The 17,779-nt window shown below is 46.3% G+C and overlaps 2 protein-coding genes across 5 annotated transcripts; one reads left to right on the top strand and one right to left on the bottom strand.

Moving 5' to 3' along the window:
- Positions 1-973: 973 nt before the first annotated feature.
- Positions 974-12,213, bottom strand: LOC137886689 (pleckstrin homology domain-containing family A member 1-like). Of its 4 annotated transcripts, none has more exons than XM_068729247.1 (13): positions 12,147-12,213; positions 10,238-10,423; positions 9,453-9,509; positions 9,145-9,190; positions 8,398-8,495; positions 7,144-7,272; positions 6,769-6,906; positions 6,503-6,571; positions 5,531-5,595; positions 5,362-5,425; positions 5,024-5,110; positions 4,111-4,184; positions 2,206-2,553 (listed from the first exon to the last, which is right to left on the bottom strand). In XM_068729247.1, the coding sequence occupies exons 2-13, from the start codon at positions 10,376-10,378 to the stop codon at positions 2,304-2,306; spliced, it is 1,218 nt and encodes a 405-aa protein (XP_068585348.1). In that variant the 5' UTR covers positions 10,379-10,423; positions 12,147-12,213; the 3' UTR covers positions 2,206-2,303. The 4 variants fall into 4 exon arrangements, 3 of the variants coding, with proteins under 3 accessions (XP_068585347.1, XP_068585348.1, XP_068585349.1); XM_068729248.1 differs by having other exon boundaries at positions 4,144-4,184; XR_011104988.1 differs by lacking the exon at positions 4,111-4,184 and adding an exon at positions 3,208-3,376 and having other exon boundaries at positions 2,468-2,553.
- A 3,509-nt stretch (positions 12,214-15,722) lies between these two features.
- LOC137886701 (zinc-binding protein A33-like) lies at positions 15,723-17,495 on the top strand. The gene has a single exon (XM_068729269.1). The coding sequence runs from the start codon at positions 15,953-15,955 to the stop codon at positions 17,330-17,332; it is 1,380 nt and encodes a 459-aa protein (XP_068585370.1). The 5' UTR covers positions 15,723-15,952; the 3' UTR covers positions 17,333-17,495.
- The last annotated feature ends 284 nt before the right edge of the window (positions 17,496-17,779 follow it).

Below are 17,779 nucleotides of genomic sequence, written 5' to 3'. Positions count from 1 at the left end.
CTGTAAACAACACAGACTCAAACTCACTAAACCACATGTTTGCTGGACGGGAAAGTTTCCTGGAGGAGCTTGAACACAACTCCTCACCTTACAACAACATGTAAGGACCACTTCAGGTTCAATGTACGGTTGACCGACTTCAGCGCAAAGGAAGCTGTTTAAAGATCTGTGATAAGAGAAAACTCCACTCTAGCAAACATCTGGACGGTGACGTCACCCTCAGGAATAAGTGACTGACGGTTATTTAGGGGAGTTTCTCTTTAAGGCCTCGATGTTGGAAATATTTTTGTGGATGTTTGAACGGCGCCGACTGTAACAGCTGGAGAAGAACAGATGTGACGTAGTGAAGTGAAGGCAGCGTTTAGGCGGTAACGCTGGCCGTCTACGTTCACGTTCATAACTCGCTCTGTGCGTTGGGTCACTCTCTCACTTATGTCTCCAAAATGTGGGTTCATGTGAGGTTGCTTTATCATGAACTTGTTAGTCACAGTCTGATGAAGTTCTCAAAAACAAAACAAAATAAAGCATGAACTTAAATGTCTTTTCCACTGCAGATGTTCTGACTTTACAACAGCTCCAGAATTTAGAGCCCGAAACCAAAACACCCTTCAGACTTCAGAAGAAGAAGTCTTTCATTTCTTAACAAGTTTATGAACACGAGTGTCTTTCAGGTCACTGCTCATTCATTTGAACTCTGCCTTCTTCACTACCCATCATGCTCCTTGTCCAGGAATCACGACCGCCTCTGGAGAGTTCATCTGGAGAGCCTCCACCCGATGAGGAGCAGCACGAAGAACGGACGAACGTCCTGAGATGAGATGAGATGCGTGTGGCAGAAGGACGCACTCAGAGCCTGCTCCTCACTGACGGAATCAAACCCTCAACCCTAGTCAACGCGTGAAAGCCGACATAATTTAACAACGGGCTCTTTGTCTTCACTCTCAATCCTGTTAAGACACCTGAGTCCAGTCCATGCTTTTCAAATGTCTTTAATAAACAGAGCACATGGTGTTTGAATCACGTACACAATAAAAAGATTTGATCATCTTTAGAAAGAACAATGCAGGCACTTCACCCAACGAGTGTTTAACAGGGAACGACGGCAAAGGAAGGTGTTCATAAGAATCAGTACATATCGTATGAGTAGTTTGTTTTCCCTCAATGTAAAAAAAACACACCAGAACATTAAAAAACACACAAACCCACAACCAGCAGAGCCCACAGCCAACAGCACAGAACCAGAAGATGGCTGCTTCTTCTGCTCGCCTGCAGCTCCCAAAAACAACTAAATGTGCAGATCAACAAAGCAACACCAGGAGAGAGATCCTTAAACCAAGAACAACACAAACACATCTGACGGAGTCACAGAAGAAGAGCGCTGACATGAAGGAGGTCCGTTCATCAGAGTCCTTTAGTCCACCGACACTTCTTTGGTCAAGTTCAGGTTGTTTTTACTTCAGGTGAAAGATTTACAATCTTCTATGGATTCAGAAAGTTATTGAATTCATGCAGATCATTTTAAAAATAAAGCTAACGGCTAACTCTGCATCTCTGGTCCTAAACGTCTGGAAACGAGGTTCTTTCACTTTTAAATGTGAGCTCTGAACAGAAGCTTTCTTCTTACATTTGTGACTTTAATCAGAGAGAACTGACAGAACTCATGACATTAAAATCATTGTTTGACAGAACGACGTTTTTACTGGAGAAGAAGAGAGAGAAGAGTAATCAGGATTAAAGACTTTTTAACATCAAGCTGGATCTTCTTACAGAACAAACGGAGGTTCTGGATTAGTCTGAGCTGCTGCTGTAACAAAACGACGACACGACTACAGAGCTTCGGTTCTCCGACGCAATCCGTGAAGCCGGGTTCACGGTGTGTACGCTACAGAAACGCATCAGAAACGTCAGCGTATGACATCACACGCTGGTGTTTGTTTGCCAGCACTTTGTAAAATAATATCTGGGAAGACAAAAGGTGAAGGAAGGAGGTCCTATTCCACATGTGCACACGCATACAAAAACATAATGGTCCCAGGACGTTCAGGAAGTCTTCTGAGCACACAGAGCACCTTTACGTGTGTGTGTGTGTGTGTGTGTGTGTGTGTGTGTGTGTGTGTGTGTGTGTGTGTGTGTGTGTGTGTGTGTGCGTGTGTGTCCTTTAGAGATTGTCAATCATCATCAAATCAGGGTCATCTGTATGTCAGATCTCTCAGTGGCGCGACTGTTCAGCTCCTCCTCTCCTCCTCCGCCGCCATTAAACCCCATTTCGCTGCGCCGCTTCCACGGCGACGGGTCCTCCTCCGTCACTTCGGCGACAGCACCGTCTCCTGCAGCGACAGGCGGGAGCGCGCCGAGGGGAGGGGCATCATCACGGACGGGACGCCGCTCAGCCTCCACGGGAGCAGGCCCAGGAAGTTCTCCTGCTGGTGGGAGTCCAGCGCGAAGCTGAGGGCCCGCTGAGGCGGGGCCAGGGACGGGTCGTGGGTGGGACGGGTCCGGGTAGTAGAAGGTGGAGGAGGATGTTGGGGAGGGAGAGGAGTGGTCACTGGGTTCCTGGAGAGAGAGAGAGAGAGAGAGAGAGAGAGAGAGAGAGAGAGAGAGAGAGAGAGAGAGAGAGAGAGAGAGAGAGAGAGAGAGAGAAAGTGAGAGAGAGAGAAAGTGAGAGGAGGAAGAGAGACGGTTGTGAACGACGGATGGAGGGAGCACAGCAATGACTCGATGGAGGATGAGGAGGAGAAAATAAAAAGGTGAACGGGGAGAAAGTGTGTTGTTGTTGGGCAGCGCATTGAGCTGCAGGTTACCTCGTTCACCAGGAATCTTATTTAACTTCAAGTTTGATGTTTTGGAAAACACTCATTCTCACTTTCAGTGATTCGTATTTACTCGTATTTAACAGACAGCTTGCTGGTGATCGAGGAAACATCGAGGTAAACTCTGATTTGACTGACAGTCGCTCTGGATACAAACATGCAGGTTTTATGGGTAAAGATGAAGTTCAGCATGTTGTATTAGCAGGGAAAGTAAAACCAGCAGCCAGATCACAGCATGAAGCAGGAACCACTCTCCCTTCATTCCAGTCATACCTGCCGGCTGAGCCGCTGAGGGTCACACAATATCTGTCCAAAAAGGAAAAACGCTGTGCATTGTGGGGATTGTGACACAAGGGTTCATGCGGTTAAAAAAAAAAAAAAAAAAAGCAACACGTACGAACGAGTAACGCTGCGGCCGCCGGAGGAGGAGGAGGAGGAGCGCGGCGGGAAGCGGCGAGGCAGCGGAGCTTGGTGATTGGACGACGAGCAGCAGGCGGGGAGGGGCAGGAGGAAGGCAGCAGGGCTCATTGGGGGAAGGTTAGTACGTCACTGTCACACCTCACTCTCTGGAAGGCACACACACACACACACACACACACACACACACACACACACACACACACACACACACACACACACACACACACACACACACACACAGAGAGAGAGAGGAAATACAGAACACAGAGGGTTAGCGGAGGAAAAAGCTCATGATGGATTTGATCTGCTGGAGTCAGGAACGCTGTAAATGTTATCAAGACGTGAACACAGACAGATAGGAAGGAGAAGGTCAGAGATGGTTTGTTTGACCCAAGTCTCTAACGTCAACACGACTGGAGAGAATGTGGGCCGTGGAAGGAGCAGCGCGTTAATCTCAACGAGTGGATGTCAGATCGAGAGGAAGACGATGATGATGATGGTGGTGGTGGTGGTGGTGGGGCGGGTTAAGATGGAGGAAGAGGATGCCGCCAACAAACGGCATCCAGGCGAGAAAAAGGGCCGTCAGAAGTTGAGTAAAGCCTACGAGCTCGGATCAAACCCGGGTCAGAGGGACAGCACCGGGAACAGTTCATGCAGCGGTCACACACTTCTAGATGTTCGTCGTTTAGACGCTCTGCACAAACCGTCTGCTCCACCGCTGTGACCTCAGAGGGTCTCAGGTGGAGACTCACTCTGCTGGTTCAGATAGAGAGCAGGACCAGACAGCTCCTGATGCGTTTGCAGGTTAAATGCTCGGCAATGGGGAGGCTGGTAGCTGGGGTTAATGGTGGGGGGCGGGGGGGGGGGGGGGGTCACATACGTGCTGCATTCACCGCTGCAGAATGGCGTATACCTCTGTATACAAGGGCTGGACAGCCTTCTGGCCTGACGGATCTGAAAACAACAGTTCACAGCTCGGTTACAGTCACGTGAAGAGCTCCTCCCACCCCTCCGTCCACACCTCCATCTCCATCCACCCCTCCATCCACCCCTCCAGTGATGAAGATTGTTGCATCTCTTCTGGTGGGTGATTGTGTGGTTTTGGAAGGAAACTCTTCAAACAGATAGAAATGAGGAAGAGGAAGAACAGAGAAAGGTGTGTGTAGGTGTGTGTAGGTGTGTGTGTGTGTGTGTGTGTGTGTGTGTGTGTGTGTGTGTGTGTGTGTGAGCAGACAAGGATGCACAGAGTGGAAGGTGTTTTGCGCACACTGTGAACACTTTTCAACCAGCATCATCAGGTTGTGAATCTCCTAAAAAAGGGTAAAAAAAACTGATAAAACGACTGAACTGTGCGACATGTGAGGCACTATGTAGATAGTATTTAAATAACATGCAGACATATCATCTACTGAACTGTTATTATGATCCTAAACGTGAGACACACATGATGAGAGAGTGAAACAAAGTGATCTAAAGATGAAGATAATCTCATGTAAATGTTTTAAACCTCCGTCTGTTTGTCTTCAGCAGTAACTCCTTCTGCCACACGATGGCGCCACTTCACCTGAACTGACCTGTGTGTGTGTGTGTGTGTGTGTGTGTGTGTGTGTGTGTGTGTGTGTGTGTGTGTGTGTGTGTGTGTGTGTGTGTGTGTGTGTGTGTGTTTCTAGTACAAATTAAGATATTTAAAACAATAATGTAAAACGCTCACGTTCTACATGTGCACGTCTCTGTAGTGAGGTCTTTTCTCTTAAAGCCGCTCATTCGTGTGATGTTGCTGAGAGGACACTTACAGTAGCGGAGCGTCCGGGGCCCCGCTGGGCCACGATGGCCCCTGAGATGGCCTTAATCCAGCTGTGCATGTCCTCTGGACTGTCAGCCTGACACACAGAGAGAGGATGTTAAAGAAGACTGTAAACTAGAGATTGAGACCATAAACTCATGTTTACAATGTTTACTGAGGGAATAAATCAAGAGAGAAGTAGAGTCATTTTAGACTAGACTTCTACACAACCAGAGGAGTCGCCCCCTGGTGGACACTAGAGAGAATGCAGCTTTAAGAGTAGAGTCCCTAGAGTCTCTGTGAGACTCAAAGGAACCCGTTAGACTCAGCCCTCTTCCTGTGTGTTACCTGTATGTAGAAGGTTCTGGAGCTGGTGACCATTTCAAACAGGTTGTCCCTCATCATCAGGTCACTGCACGACACAGAACGGGGATAAAGCAGCAGCAGTTATTAACGAGCAGCAGCAGTTATTAACGAGCAGCAGCACACGTTCACCTGCCGACGAGAGAACACTGACCTGTGTTTGCACTCCTGAACTTTGTGAATCTCCTTCAGCGGGATGACTTTCAGCGCCTCCCTCTCCTGCAAGGTAAGAACAGAGGGAACGATAACACACACAGCGAAAAACATGCACGACCAGGTGAGCGTCTTTCTGCAGGTGATCCACACGCTGTGTCCACCTCCATCTTTAAGGGACAGCTGGAGCATTAGATGGTGATCGGCAGACGTGACGACACCTAAAACCACACAAGGACTTTGTGTCCAAACTCTTATTACAAATACAAATATAACAAATTCAACCTTCATAAACAGACGAGCACGTTGTGTTCTCATCAGTCTACAATATGATCTTGGTGTGGCTGGAAACTACGACTTTACCTAAAGAACCTGAACACATCTCGGCTGCAAACACACAGCGGCCGCTACAAAGCAGAAGAACAACCCCTGATCCACTCTGGTCTATTATTTTAGGCGTTGTTTTATGAGAGATGGAGCTGAACAGGTTAATACCTACAAAGACACACACACACACACACACACACACACACACACACACACACACACACACACACACACACAGGGTGTGTCTCTTTATGTGCACACAGGCTGCGGTTAGGACTCTCTAATCTTTCCACATGTGGATCATGTGGAAAGGTATTCATGACACATACCGCAGCGTGTAGAAACACACACCTAACCGAGGGCAAAACAAGCCTCGCTGCACACACACACACACACACACACACACACACACACACACACACACACACACACACACACACACACACACACACACACACACACACACACACACGCGCTCTAGTCAGCTGTGTGTGTGTGTGTGTGTGTGTGTGTGTGTGTGTGTGTGTGTGTGTGTGTGTGTGTGTGTATATATAATGTAGCCCACAGTCACCTGGTAACAGCCAGCTCTCTGCTGTAACATGACTTGAGTTCACTTGAAACATCTAAAAACATCTCATCTTCTCACCAGGTCAGATTTGAAGTAGCTGACAGCGTTTTCCTCCAGCATGAAGTACCTCCTCTTCCAGTTCTTCATCTGAGGAAGAGGAGCAGAGCCATGAACATCGGGTGTAGTCAATAGTTTAGATAATGTCCAAGCGTCATCGTCTCATCTTGGTCATGGAGACAACGGTCACTGGTTATTAATACGCATCCTGTGCAAAACTGGGCTGTGTGTGTGTGTGTGTGTGTGTGTGTGTGTGTGTGTGTGTGTGTGTGTGCGCGCGCTCTCACCAAAGCCCCCTGTTTGACACAGTATCCGGCCTTGATGATGGCCTGGTCCTGCGCTCCTCTGGACAGGAAGTAGGGCAGTTGATTCTGACCCCGCTTCAAACCTCCACGCTCCGCCTCGTTCTGCCCCTCCCCCTGCTCCTAAAAACACACACACACACACACACACACACACACACACACACACACACACACACACACACACACACACACACACACATTTAGTATTTCTGTGTTTTCAGTTTTTAAAGCCTTGAAGTCATGAAATTGTAACTCGTCTGTGAACGCGTGTTGGGTCACGTGTTAGCGGCTGCATACCAACACTGACAGGACCGGACCTGCTGAGCTGCAACACACCCGACAGTGTGAGTGTGTTACCTGAGTCGTGGTGGTGATGGGGACTCCTCCTATGATTTCAGTCTTGTAGGAGACCTGTTTCATGGCTCCGAGTACTTCCTGGGGAGTCTCTGTGTGGGCCGTCGTTTGGCCCTCGTCTGGCTTTGGCACCTAAAGACACGACAAGAGATTAACGACAGTCCAGCACCTGGTTCACACCCACAGGGGTTTTCTGCAGAGTGAAGTCAAAGCTTCACGTGTTAAAGCTGCATTCTCTCTAGTGTCCACCAGGGGGCGACTCCTCTGGTTGTATAGAAGTCTAGTCTAAAATGACTCTACTTCTCTCTTGATTTATTCCCTCAGTAAACATTGTAAACATGAGTTTATGGTCTCAATCTCTAGTTTACAGTCTTCTTCAATACAGCATGATGTTCATTTAGTACATTATGCTCCATTTAGAGTCAAACAGACCATAACGACGTCTACTTCCTGGTGGGTTGCAGGCTCACCTGCGGACTGCGCAATTTCTTTTGTTGCTGGTTTTTTTTTAAAGGTGGATGTGTGTTTAACAGTTTTTTGGACAACAAAGGATCTCTATGGCACAGAGGAAGAAGAGATATCGGGCTTTGATACACACTTACGCAAACGTAATAAATCACCAACGTCAACGTTTCACATCAATGAGCCTCTCTGTTTCAATGGGAGAGATGTTCCTTTATAACACACACACACACACACACACACACACACACACACACACACACACACACACACACACACACACACACACACACACACACACACACACACACAGGTTTATTTTGATCTCACACACACAACTTCCTGCTGCCACAAATACGCACTAGAGCGCCAAATGTGGATTAATCCACCGCTGAAAATAGTCCCCAACAAATGCACTATTTCCTCCTGTTTGTTTGAGCAGCTGTTTCAGGACTTTAACAAACTGAAACATTGTATTTGTGAGAATGGTTTGAATGTGACGTATTCATATTGAATGTATCGTATGAAGTAATGAACGCTGCAGCTGCAGGTGGATATGAACGCTTCTCTTTCTCCTTCACACTCCGTTACGCCTGAACTCAACTTCATCTCTCTGGCCTGATGGGTAATTCTCCATCTGCTGCAGCCTGAGGCAGAAGACATAGAGGCCTACTACAGCAGGAGAGACAGGGCCACCTATTGATGCACCAGAGAGAGAGTGTGTGTGTGTGTGTGTGTGTGTGTGTGTGTGTGTGTGTGTGTGTGTGTGTGTGTGTGTGAGAGAGAGAGGCTCACAGTAATCTTGGTGGCATTGTTGAGAACACTGATCCATTCCACCAAATCCTGCTGGTCGTTGGCCTGCAGATAAAACTTCCTCATTCCTGCATTCACAACTAGAGAGAGAGAGACAGAGAGACAGAGACAGAGACAGAGACAGAGAGAGAGAGAGAGAGACAGAGAGAGAGAACATGTAAACATCTTGTTACTTTGAAACATGGAGCAGAGAACATGAGAGGAAGAAGAAAAACACCACAAGCTTCATGCAAATCATGATCTAAAAATATCAGCTGGCTTCTGGTTCTCAGAGGCAGAGGATGTGTGTGTGTTAAGGTCACACACACACACACACACACACACACACACACACACACACAGGTCAGAGTCATTGTACAGTTTCCTCCTATTGAGGGACAAAAAGCTCCCGTTGGCCACCAGAGGAACCACAACGAGCAGCGAGGGACAAAAGACAGGAAACGAACCTAACGGGAGAGGAAAGGGGACAAGGAAGGAAACGAGGAAGGAGTGGGAATGAAGGAAGGCGATGGGAGAGGAAGAAAGGAAGGAGAAAGGGTAGAGGAGAGGAGGGACAGAAGGACTCCTCTCTTCTGGTTTCCAGATGTTTCACGCGGCTGCAGGGGTTTAGCTCCCACTCAGCCAGAGGAGGTTCAGTGACACTCACGGGGGAGATCAGGCTCCTAATGGAGCCGCCATGAGGTGAGGAGGGAGGGAACAGAGATGGAGAGAAGGAAATGAAGAACTTACCAAAGCAGAACTCTGCCTTTGGTCTCAGTTTGGTGGCATCGCTGACCTGAACGACAGAGAGCAGAGCTTTAACGGAGACACGTGACCCGACCATCACTAACAGAACGCTAACGCCTGTATGCTGACCACATCAATGCTAACACGGCAATGCTAACATGCCGACGCTAACTCTCTACAGCGATCGTCACTATCTTAGCTTAGCATCTTAGCATGCTTAATCAGCACCAAGTACAACTGAACTCATTAGGTTTGGTGTGTGTGTGTGTGTGTGTGTGTGTGTGTGTGTGTGTGTGTGTGTGTGGACTGACCTTAGAGATGTAGTGGAGTTTGAGAGATCCCACCTTCTCTGCACCTTTGGGCAGATTCTGAACAAAAGACACAAAACAGTTGAATACCAGTCGTTTTATTGTGAAATCAAGGATTGAGTTTGGTACTAATCCCTTCAAAATAAGGCTCATAAACTAAAATAATATCCATACCAGCGATCAGCTGGTGTGTTTGAGGAATTCCCCGGCTGTGGGGAATATAAACACTACGACTGTTAACCTTTTGGTTTTATGTTCTGGTTCCTGTTGGTCTGCTTGGTTTCTCCGAGCCGTCACCCTCAAGGTGTCGTTCTTCTGTCCCATAAACCCTCAGCTTCCTGTTTAGACCTCACGGATCCAGTTGTTGATGCACCACGCCCTGAAATCACCTTCCTGCTCACGTATCTCCTGCCTCACCAGCTTCACTGACTGACACTTTAAATATAATGGAGGCTCATTAGCTTACAGAATGAAGACTGTTCTATTAACGTGGGGATTATCTCCCTGAAGCAGGTTTCGAGTCTCTGCACGTTGATGTTCATTGTGAGCTGATGTTTGGAATAGTCGCCTGAAGGGAAAGAAATCGTTGGAGCTGATGCTACGCGCTCAACATGTCGTCTGAACTTCAAAATAAAGCTGAATAATAAAGTCAGCTTATGTCGTGAGGAGAGTTTAAAGTAGTGTGCTCAGATGGTTCAGATGTTTTCCGTGCCGACTAATCAAACAAGAATGTCTCCAGGTGTGAGAGACGTCCCGTGAGCGTACCTGCTGCACCCCCCCCCCCTCACCTGTGGGTTGTCCATGAACCACAGCAGGCTGCCCCGCTGGGTGTCCAGGATGAAGTATCGGCGCAGGAACCTGCCGCTGCTCTCGATCTCCTCGATGTCCAGGAAGCCGCAGATGCGATTCTGTCGGTCCACATAAGGCATCGCGACCCGGACCAGCTCAGCCTGCCCTGGGGCATCACAGGAACGCTGAGGAGGAGGAGGAAGGGGAGGAGGGGGAGGAGGAGGAGGGACGGCACTTTAGAACAACTCACAGCTTGTAAGACGCTGCAGGGTAAAGGTGCTTAAGAGCTTCAGTGAGGCTGCTGGTAGATCACAGCTGACACACACACACACACACACACACACACACACACACACACACACACACACACACACACACACACACAGTTTCTAACTCATTAAACGAGCAACGACGACGCCTAAAGAAAGCCTAAACCGGGTTTATCGTGACGTTGAGATTGATATAAACGCTCTGCAACCGATTCACCGTCCAAATCACATTCTGTGTTCTTCGTATGTTCAGTCCGTACTGCAGCTGCCCTGACTATGCACATGCTGTGGTATGCAGTCTGCACTGAATTGAGACAAACTACTTCCTCATAATGTTCAACGCACCTTGAACGTGTTCATATGTGTGCTGTGCAGAGGATTCGTGGGTAAGAAAAGCACGCTGACATTCTGCAGAACTGTGACCAGATTCAGTAAGTTCTCCTGGTCTGATTGGGACATCCTGACACACTAAATAGTGTGGTAGTACTAGTACTAGTATTACTACTAGTACTAAGTCACATCAGCATGTAGCGCCACACGTCTAAGTCTGAGAGCAGAAGACACTCATGACAACAATAAAAGATAACAATGGAGATCTGTTGTAAAGAGCCATTGTTGTGACTTCTGCATCCGTTTCACTCATTGGTGGTTTACTCCCCCCCCCACACACACACAGAATATGTGTCATTGTAAAATGAAAACTAATTTTGAGTGTCAGTTTCCCAAATTGCACAACATACAGTAACTGAAGAACACTCTGCTATTGAGGAACAAACCTCTGATCACATGCGTTCACTACGAGGGCAAACGGTCATTTATTATAGAAACACATACACACACACATATATATATACATATATACACATATATATATACACACACACACACACACACACACACACACACACACACACATATATATACATATATACACATATATATATATATACACACACACACACACACACACACACATATATACATATATACACATATATATATATACACACACACACACACACACACACACACACACACACATATATATATAGACACACATCTCTATGCGACAGTAAGGCTGCTACTCACCATTATCTTAATTAATCTACAGGGTGATTGTGATTAATTGATTATCACATTAATTGCTTATTTGTTTTCTTTCAATTAACTAATCATGAATCATGTCGGCTGTATATGGAGACACAGCTTTGTCTTTAATTATGATTATACTGTTATTAATCACACACACACTGCCAACCTCTATGGAAATATTATGAGATTTAAACATGTATTACAGGAAGATTATTGTCTTTCTTTATGCGAGACAAGAGGCATCAACCACAGTGACCTACATTTAATTGAGTGTAATTACGCGTCATCAACTCAAGCAGCCGCACGTGCGTACAGAAGTCCGTTTAGACGGTGATCGGTTCTGTGGAGATCAAACTGTTACGGGCCTTCTAAACACACATCGACTGATTTCCTATCCCGCCTCCATTACCCGCCTGCTCGACTCTCCGTACTTGACGTTATTCATATTTTCTGGGCGGATGTGTGTGTGTGTGTGTGTTTGTGTGTGTGTGTATGTGTGTAACGCGGACGGACCGTTTGGGACCGGCGTGTTTGCGGGTTTACTTACACGGTTCGGCTCAGTCCGAGTCCAGTGTGTGGCAGCTGTCCACGGCACGGAGCGTAAAGTTACACGGAGTAACCGCCACAGAGTAAAACACAGCTTCCGGTTGCACCTTAAACAAATAAAAGCACTTTCTCAGATACGGACTTCAAAGTAAAAGACCTTACGTACACATGACGTCATGTCTAAATGTGACAAAAAATGAAATGTGGAAAGTAACTTGAGTACATTTACTCAAGTAGGTACTGCACTGTACACATATGAGGTACTTATATTTGCAAGTACGACTTCACCACATGTTGGAGGCATATATATTCCTTTTTACTGCGCTACATATATCTGACAGCTTACTAGTTCGCAGATTTAGATTATTAATACAAAATGTAAATATATTAATGAAGTATGTTATTAAACGTCAAGCTACACAGGAGTTTAAAGTATTTAAAATGAGTTTTACCAGCTGCAACATCAAGTTGATGAACACATTGATGCATCAATAATCACAATCCAGAAATTCTGAAATGGCATATTTTGCATAATGCATACTTTTAATTTTGGCACTTTAATATATTTTGATGCTAATGCTAAAGACTTTTACTTAAACGTGACATATGCTCATTTTTAGTTTCTATCTATCTATCTATCTATCTATCTATCTATCTATCTATCTATCTATCTATCTATCTATCTATTATGCTTTTATTTTGAAGGCAGGCTATGTTTCCTCACAGTCTTCTTGCTGAAACCTTGATGCAGATTTCCAACCAATCCGCTGCCAGAGTTAAACCTTAGTCCTCTCGCTGTCTTTGCAAGGCATGATGGTAAATGTAGTCTCATAAAAACAATATCAGAGCACTTTAACAATGCTTCATCGAAGGGGGGTTTCTGTGTCTTGCTTGTGGGCACTGTGGTAATTCACATTCATTCATAGCAAACACACACCTCACTTATTTATTATTTATTTTTTATTACACTATATTTATCCCGTTGAGGGGGAAATTTTTCTCTGCATTTGACCCATCCCTGTAGCAGGGAGCAGAGGGCTGCCCATGACAGGTGCCTGGGAAGCCACTAGGGGGACGGTGTCTTGCTCAAGGACACTTCGACTCAGCTCACGTCCCAGACAAGGATCGAGCTGCCGACCCTCCGGTTCCCAGACAACCCTCTTAGCCTAGCGAGCTAGTCGCCCCCTAAACTGTATTTAGGGGGCGACTTCAACTGTGTGTGTGTGTGTGTGTGTGTGTGTGTGTGTGTGTGTGTGTGTGTGTGTGTGTGTGTGTGTGACAACAGACAGAGATTGTGTGTACACTCTGACATCTAGTGGAGACAGGCAGGAATCACAGCACAGTAGATCCTGAATCTGTTAATGCTCTTCTGCCAATTGTGTTAAAAAACTGTAAAGGCAGCGATCAAAATCTCACAATCCACAACGCTCTCAATCCAGCTCCCAAAGAAGAGGTTGTCACATGTAAAGGGACAAGTCAGGTTTAAATGGTGTTGATGAGATCAACAGCTGTCCGACATTGTTACTGTCTTAACAGACTCAACAGACTGCAGTACAGCGGTTCAGGGGACGATAGCACGATCCAAAATGATCTAACGCTAAACTTCAGCCCTCAGTCTTTAGGTCCCCCACACCCTCTCCATCATCATGGACTGATTATGAGACAACTGGCCTACTACATCTCAGCAAGACGTTTAGCTGTTAAGCTTATTTTTGTTGTTGTTTTTGCCTCTTTGTAGTAATTTTGTGTTTCTGTAGTCATTTTTGTCTCTTTGTGGTAATTTAGTCTCTTTTTGTAGTTTTTTTGGGTCACTTTGTAGTTAGTTTGTGTTGTTTAGTTTCTCTTTGTGGTCATTATGTGTCTCTTTGTAGGTGCTTTGTGTTGCATTGTTGTCATTTTTGGTCACTTTGTAGTTACTTTTTGCCTCTTTGTAGTTGTTAGTGTATATGTGGTCATTTAGTGTCTCTTTTTGTGTGTGTTTGTAGTCGCCTTGAGTCTTTTTTTTTGTCATTTTTTGGTTCTTTGTAGTTACTTTGTGTGTCTTTGTAGTTGCCTCTTTGGAGTTGTTTTATGTTTCTTTTGGTCATTTTGTCTATCTTTGCCGTTGTTCTATTCTCTTTGCAGTCATTCTGTGTCTCTTTGTTGTCATTTTTGCCTCTTTGTGGCCATTTTGTGTCTTTGTAGTTGTTTAGTGTCTCTTATTGTGTGTCTTTGTAGTCGCCTTGTGTCTCTTTGTCATTGTTTTATGTTTCTTTGAGGTCATTTTGAGTCTCTTCCTGGTTGCTAGTGTCTCTTTGAGTTGTCAACATGTTGTAGGTGAAGGCCAGGTTGCCCCCAGTAGGTCACTCTAACAATCTATCAATAGAGTCTTTCTACGGACATCAAAGTCCTGAAAGAGCTCTTTTTTTTTTTGTGCACACAAGCTGATAAATTATTATCTTTTGGGATTTGAGGGCTCTACAGAAGACAAAGGGAGCCGCTAAGAACCAGAGGCCCCTCTCCTCTCTGATCCATCAAAAGTGGTTTCACCGGGGTGGTAAGTCACTTGGCTTCCTTCCTCTCTGTCTTTGCCAGAGTGGATCCCACAGATGCTATCTGGTTGCTGTCAAAGGCCTAATTGTTTTTGAAGAAGGCGCTGCCGGTCCCGATGCCAGCCCCCGTGCCGGTCTATTCTTCAGAGCCGTGTGATGCCTGAACACTCCGGGTGCCGCCGCAAAGCTCTGCCAGGTTCTCAGCGACCAACGCCTGCCCGGAACATTGAACCCCTCACGGTGTACAGTAGCACCAGTCTCTTGGCTGGCAGCGCGGCCGCCGTTGGCACAGGGGCAGCAGCATGCCACGCGGGGATTTCAGCCGGGCTTAGCGCTCCACAGTAACCGGTGTTTGAGGTTTTGAAGAAGCGAGGCTCGATGCCAAGACGACCTGACTGCCCTGAAGAAACAGACAGCCGTGGCAGGGTGCATGTCAACAAGCACCGGGATCACTTCAGGTCCTGTGGTAAACGACAAGGAGACGGAGACACGCTTGTCCACAAAAACAGAGTAAAGCTTTCATTGTGTTTCAAATCTCATCATCTTACCATATAGATATGATAAGAAGACATATAACATTTTACAAGAAGCGACACAAAAGAGACATTAATAGTTTGTAACAGCAAATATGTTTTGTCATGTTTTGTTACACAGATTACATTTTCTATCAGCATAATGAGGAAATATTGTAGATTAACGTATCTGGCGATACTGAACACATTAATGAAATGTTTAGAGACGCTCTTCAGTTGTTTCCTTCAATATCTGGTTAAACTGTGGTGTTGATTATTATTGAGAAGGTCAACAATGACTTGAATGAGACACAACTTGTTTACATAAATGTCATTCAACCAAAACCTTATTTTTACCCAAACCTTAACCAAAACTGTCAAAAGAAGTAAAGTAGAACACGTGAGGGACAGTAGTGAACCTGTAATGAGCAACATGTGGGAGGTGCTGTGATCCTTCAGAGTCCACCTACTGTGTGACTCACCTGAGACAGGAAATACAGCTTATTAAGCCTCCATACATACAAGAAACACAAAGACCATAACAACCGCCTTCAGACCCACATTCCTATGACAAGAGAGCTTCTTGAGGGACTGCTGGGAGCACCGGGATATCTGGAAGACTGCCACCAACACCAGCAGACGACTACAGAAGCGGAATAAGGTTTGCTCAAAGTGAAAGTAACTTCACGGGAGCTTTTCCAGAGAAAGGAGCGGCACCATCTCCTGTGTGCCTCCTGCGTTTCACTTGTCACTCTTGACTAAAGATGGCTTCTGGGTCAGAGGAGGATTTCTGCTGTCCTGCCTGCCACGACATCTTCAAAGATCCTGTCCTCCTGTCGTGCAGCCACAGCTTCTGCAGAGCCTGTCTGCAGATCTGGTGGATGGGGAAACCATTCCAAGAGTGCCCAGTTTGCCGGACAGTATCTCTGTGCAGGGATCCGCCTCGTAACTTGGCATTAAAGAACCTGTGTGAGACCTTTTCGCTAAAAAGAGGCCCAGCAGTGTCCGTGACGCTCTGCCCTCTGCACTCTGAGAAGTTCAAACTCTTCTGTCTGGACCATCAGCAGCCAGCGTGTGTCGTCTGTCGAGATGCTAAAATCCACACTGACCACAAGTTCAGACCCATCGATGAAGCAGCACAGGACCACAGAGAGGAGCTCCAGCAGTCCCTGAAACCCTTACAGGACAAGTTGAAGGTTTTTAACAAAGTTAAAATGAACTTCAATCGAACTGCAAGACACATCAAGGTCCAGCATCGACGCACGGAGAGGCAGATTAAGGAGCAGTTTAAGAAGCTTCACCAGTTTCTAGAGGAGGAAGAGCAGGCCAGGGTGGCTGCACTGAGGGAGGAAGAGGAGCAGAAGAGTCGGATGATGAAGGAGAAGATGAAGGCTCTGAGCAGAGAGATAGCAGCTCTTTCAGACACAGTCAGAGCCACAGAGGACGAGCTGAGAGCTGAAGACGTCTCATTCCTGAACAACCACAAGGCTGCAGTGGAAAGAGTCCAGCAGCACCGCCTGCCGGAGGATCCACAGCTGCTCTCAGGAGCTCTGATAGACCAGGCCAAACATCTGGGCAACCTGGCCTTCAACATCTGGAGCAAGATGAAGGACATGGTCTCCTACAGTCCTGTGATTCTGGACCCAAACACTGCCTCTCCAGAGCTCACCCTCTCTGGAGATCTGACCAGCGTGAGACACGAAAAGATACAGCAGCTTCCCGAAAACCCAGAGAGGTTTGCCTACTGGGACTCTGTCCTGGGCTCAGGGTTGAACTCGGGGACTCACAGCTGGGATGTGGAGGTCGGGGACAACAACGACTGGGAGCTCGGGGTGTTAGCGGAGTCTGTTTGTAGGACAGGGTTTGTGGGGTCTACAGTGTGGAGCGTGGACTTCAGTGATGTGGGCTACAGAGCCTTCTCCCCAACAAACAAATACACTGATCTCCGAGTCAGAGAGAAGCTCCAGAGGATCAGAGTTCATCTGGACTGGGACAGAGGAAAGCTGTCGTTTTCCGATCCTGATACTAACACACACATTCACACCTTCACACACACTTTCACTGAGAAACTGTGCCCATACCTTTGCACCAGGAACGCACTCCCTCTGACAATAATGCCTGTAAAGGTCTCTGTGATTGTGTGAAGTTAGAGCGGTCAGGATAAGGTATATCATGTACATCTTTCTCTGCAGTTATTTAAATTGTAAGTTAACATTTAGACATTAGGAGACATATATGAGACATATGATTGTGTCTTTCTTGACTGTTTGTACAACGTTTAGAAACAGCAGTTTATAGGTATGCAAACCTAGCATGCAAATTCTCTGAACATTTGAAATAAAGTGATGTGTTTTATCACTGAATAACATCTCTGTCTCTCTTCCTACATGCTGTGCAGCCTACCTCATGCATTAACTCCGTTATTGACATGCATTGTTATTAATGTTGGTGGTTGAAGCCTGTGACTCTAGTATAATGATGTTGCACATAGTACAATAAACAGCCTGATGGAGGTTGGGACATTGTATTTTCAATAAATTTAGCACTAACACTGCAGGGAGCAGTTCATGATCTTATTTTTTATTATGTAA

This window comes from Cebidichthys violaceus, unplaced genomic scaffold, assembly GCF_023349555.1.
Source record: "Cebidichthys violaceus isolate CVI_PGR_0920_01 unplaced genomic scaffold, fCebVio1.0.p SCAF_45, whole genome shotgun sequence".
Taxonomy (NCBI): domain Eukaryota; kingdom Metazoa; phylum Chordata; class Actinopteri; order Perciformes; family Stichaeidae; genus Cebidichthys; species Cebidichthys violaceus.
The sequence above is the reverse complement of the archived record's forward strand: the minus strand, read 5'-3'. Positions and strand labels throughout refer to the sequence as shown.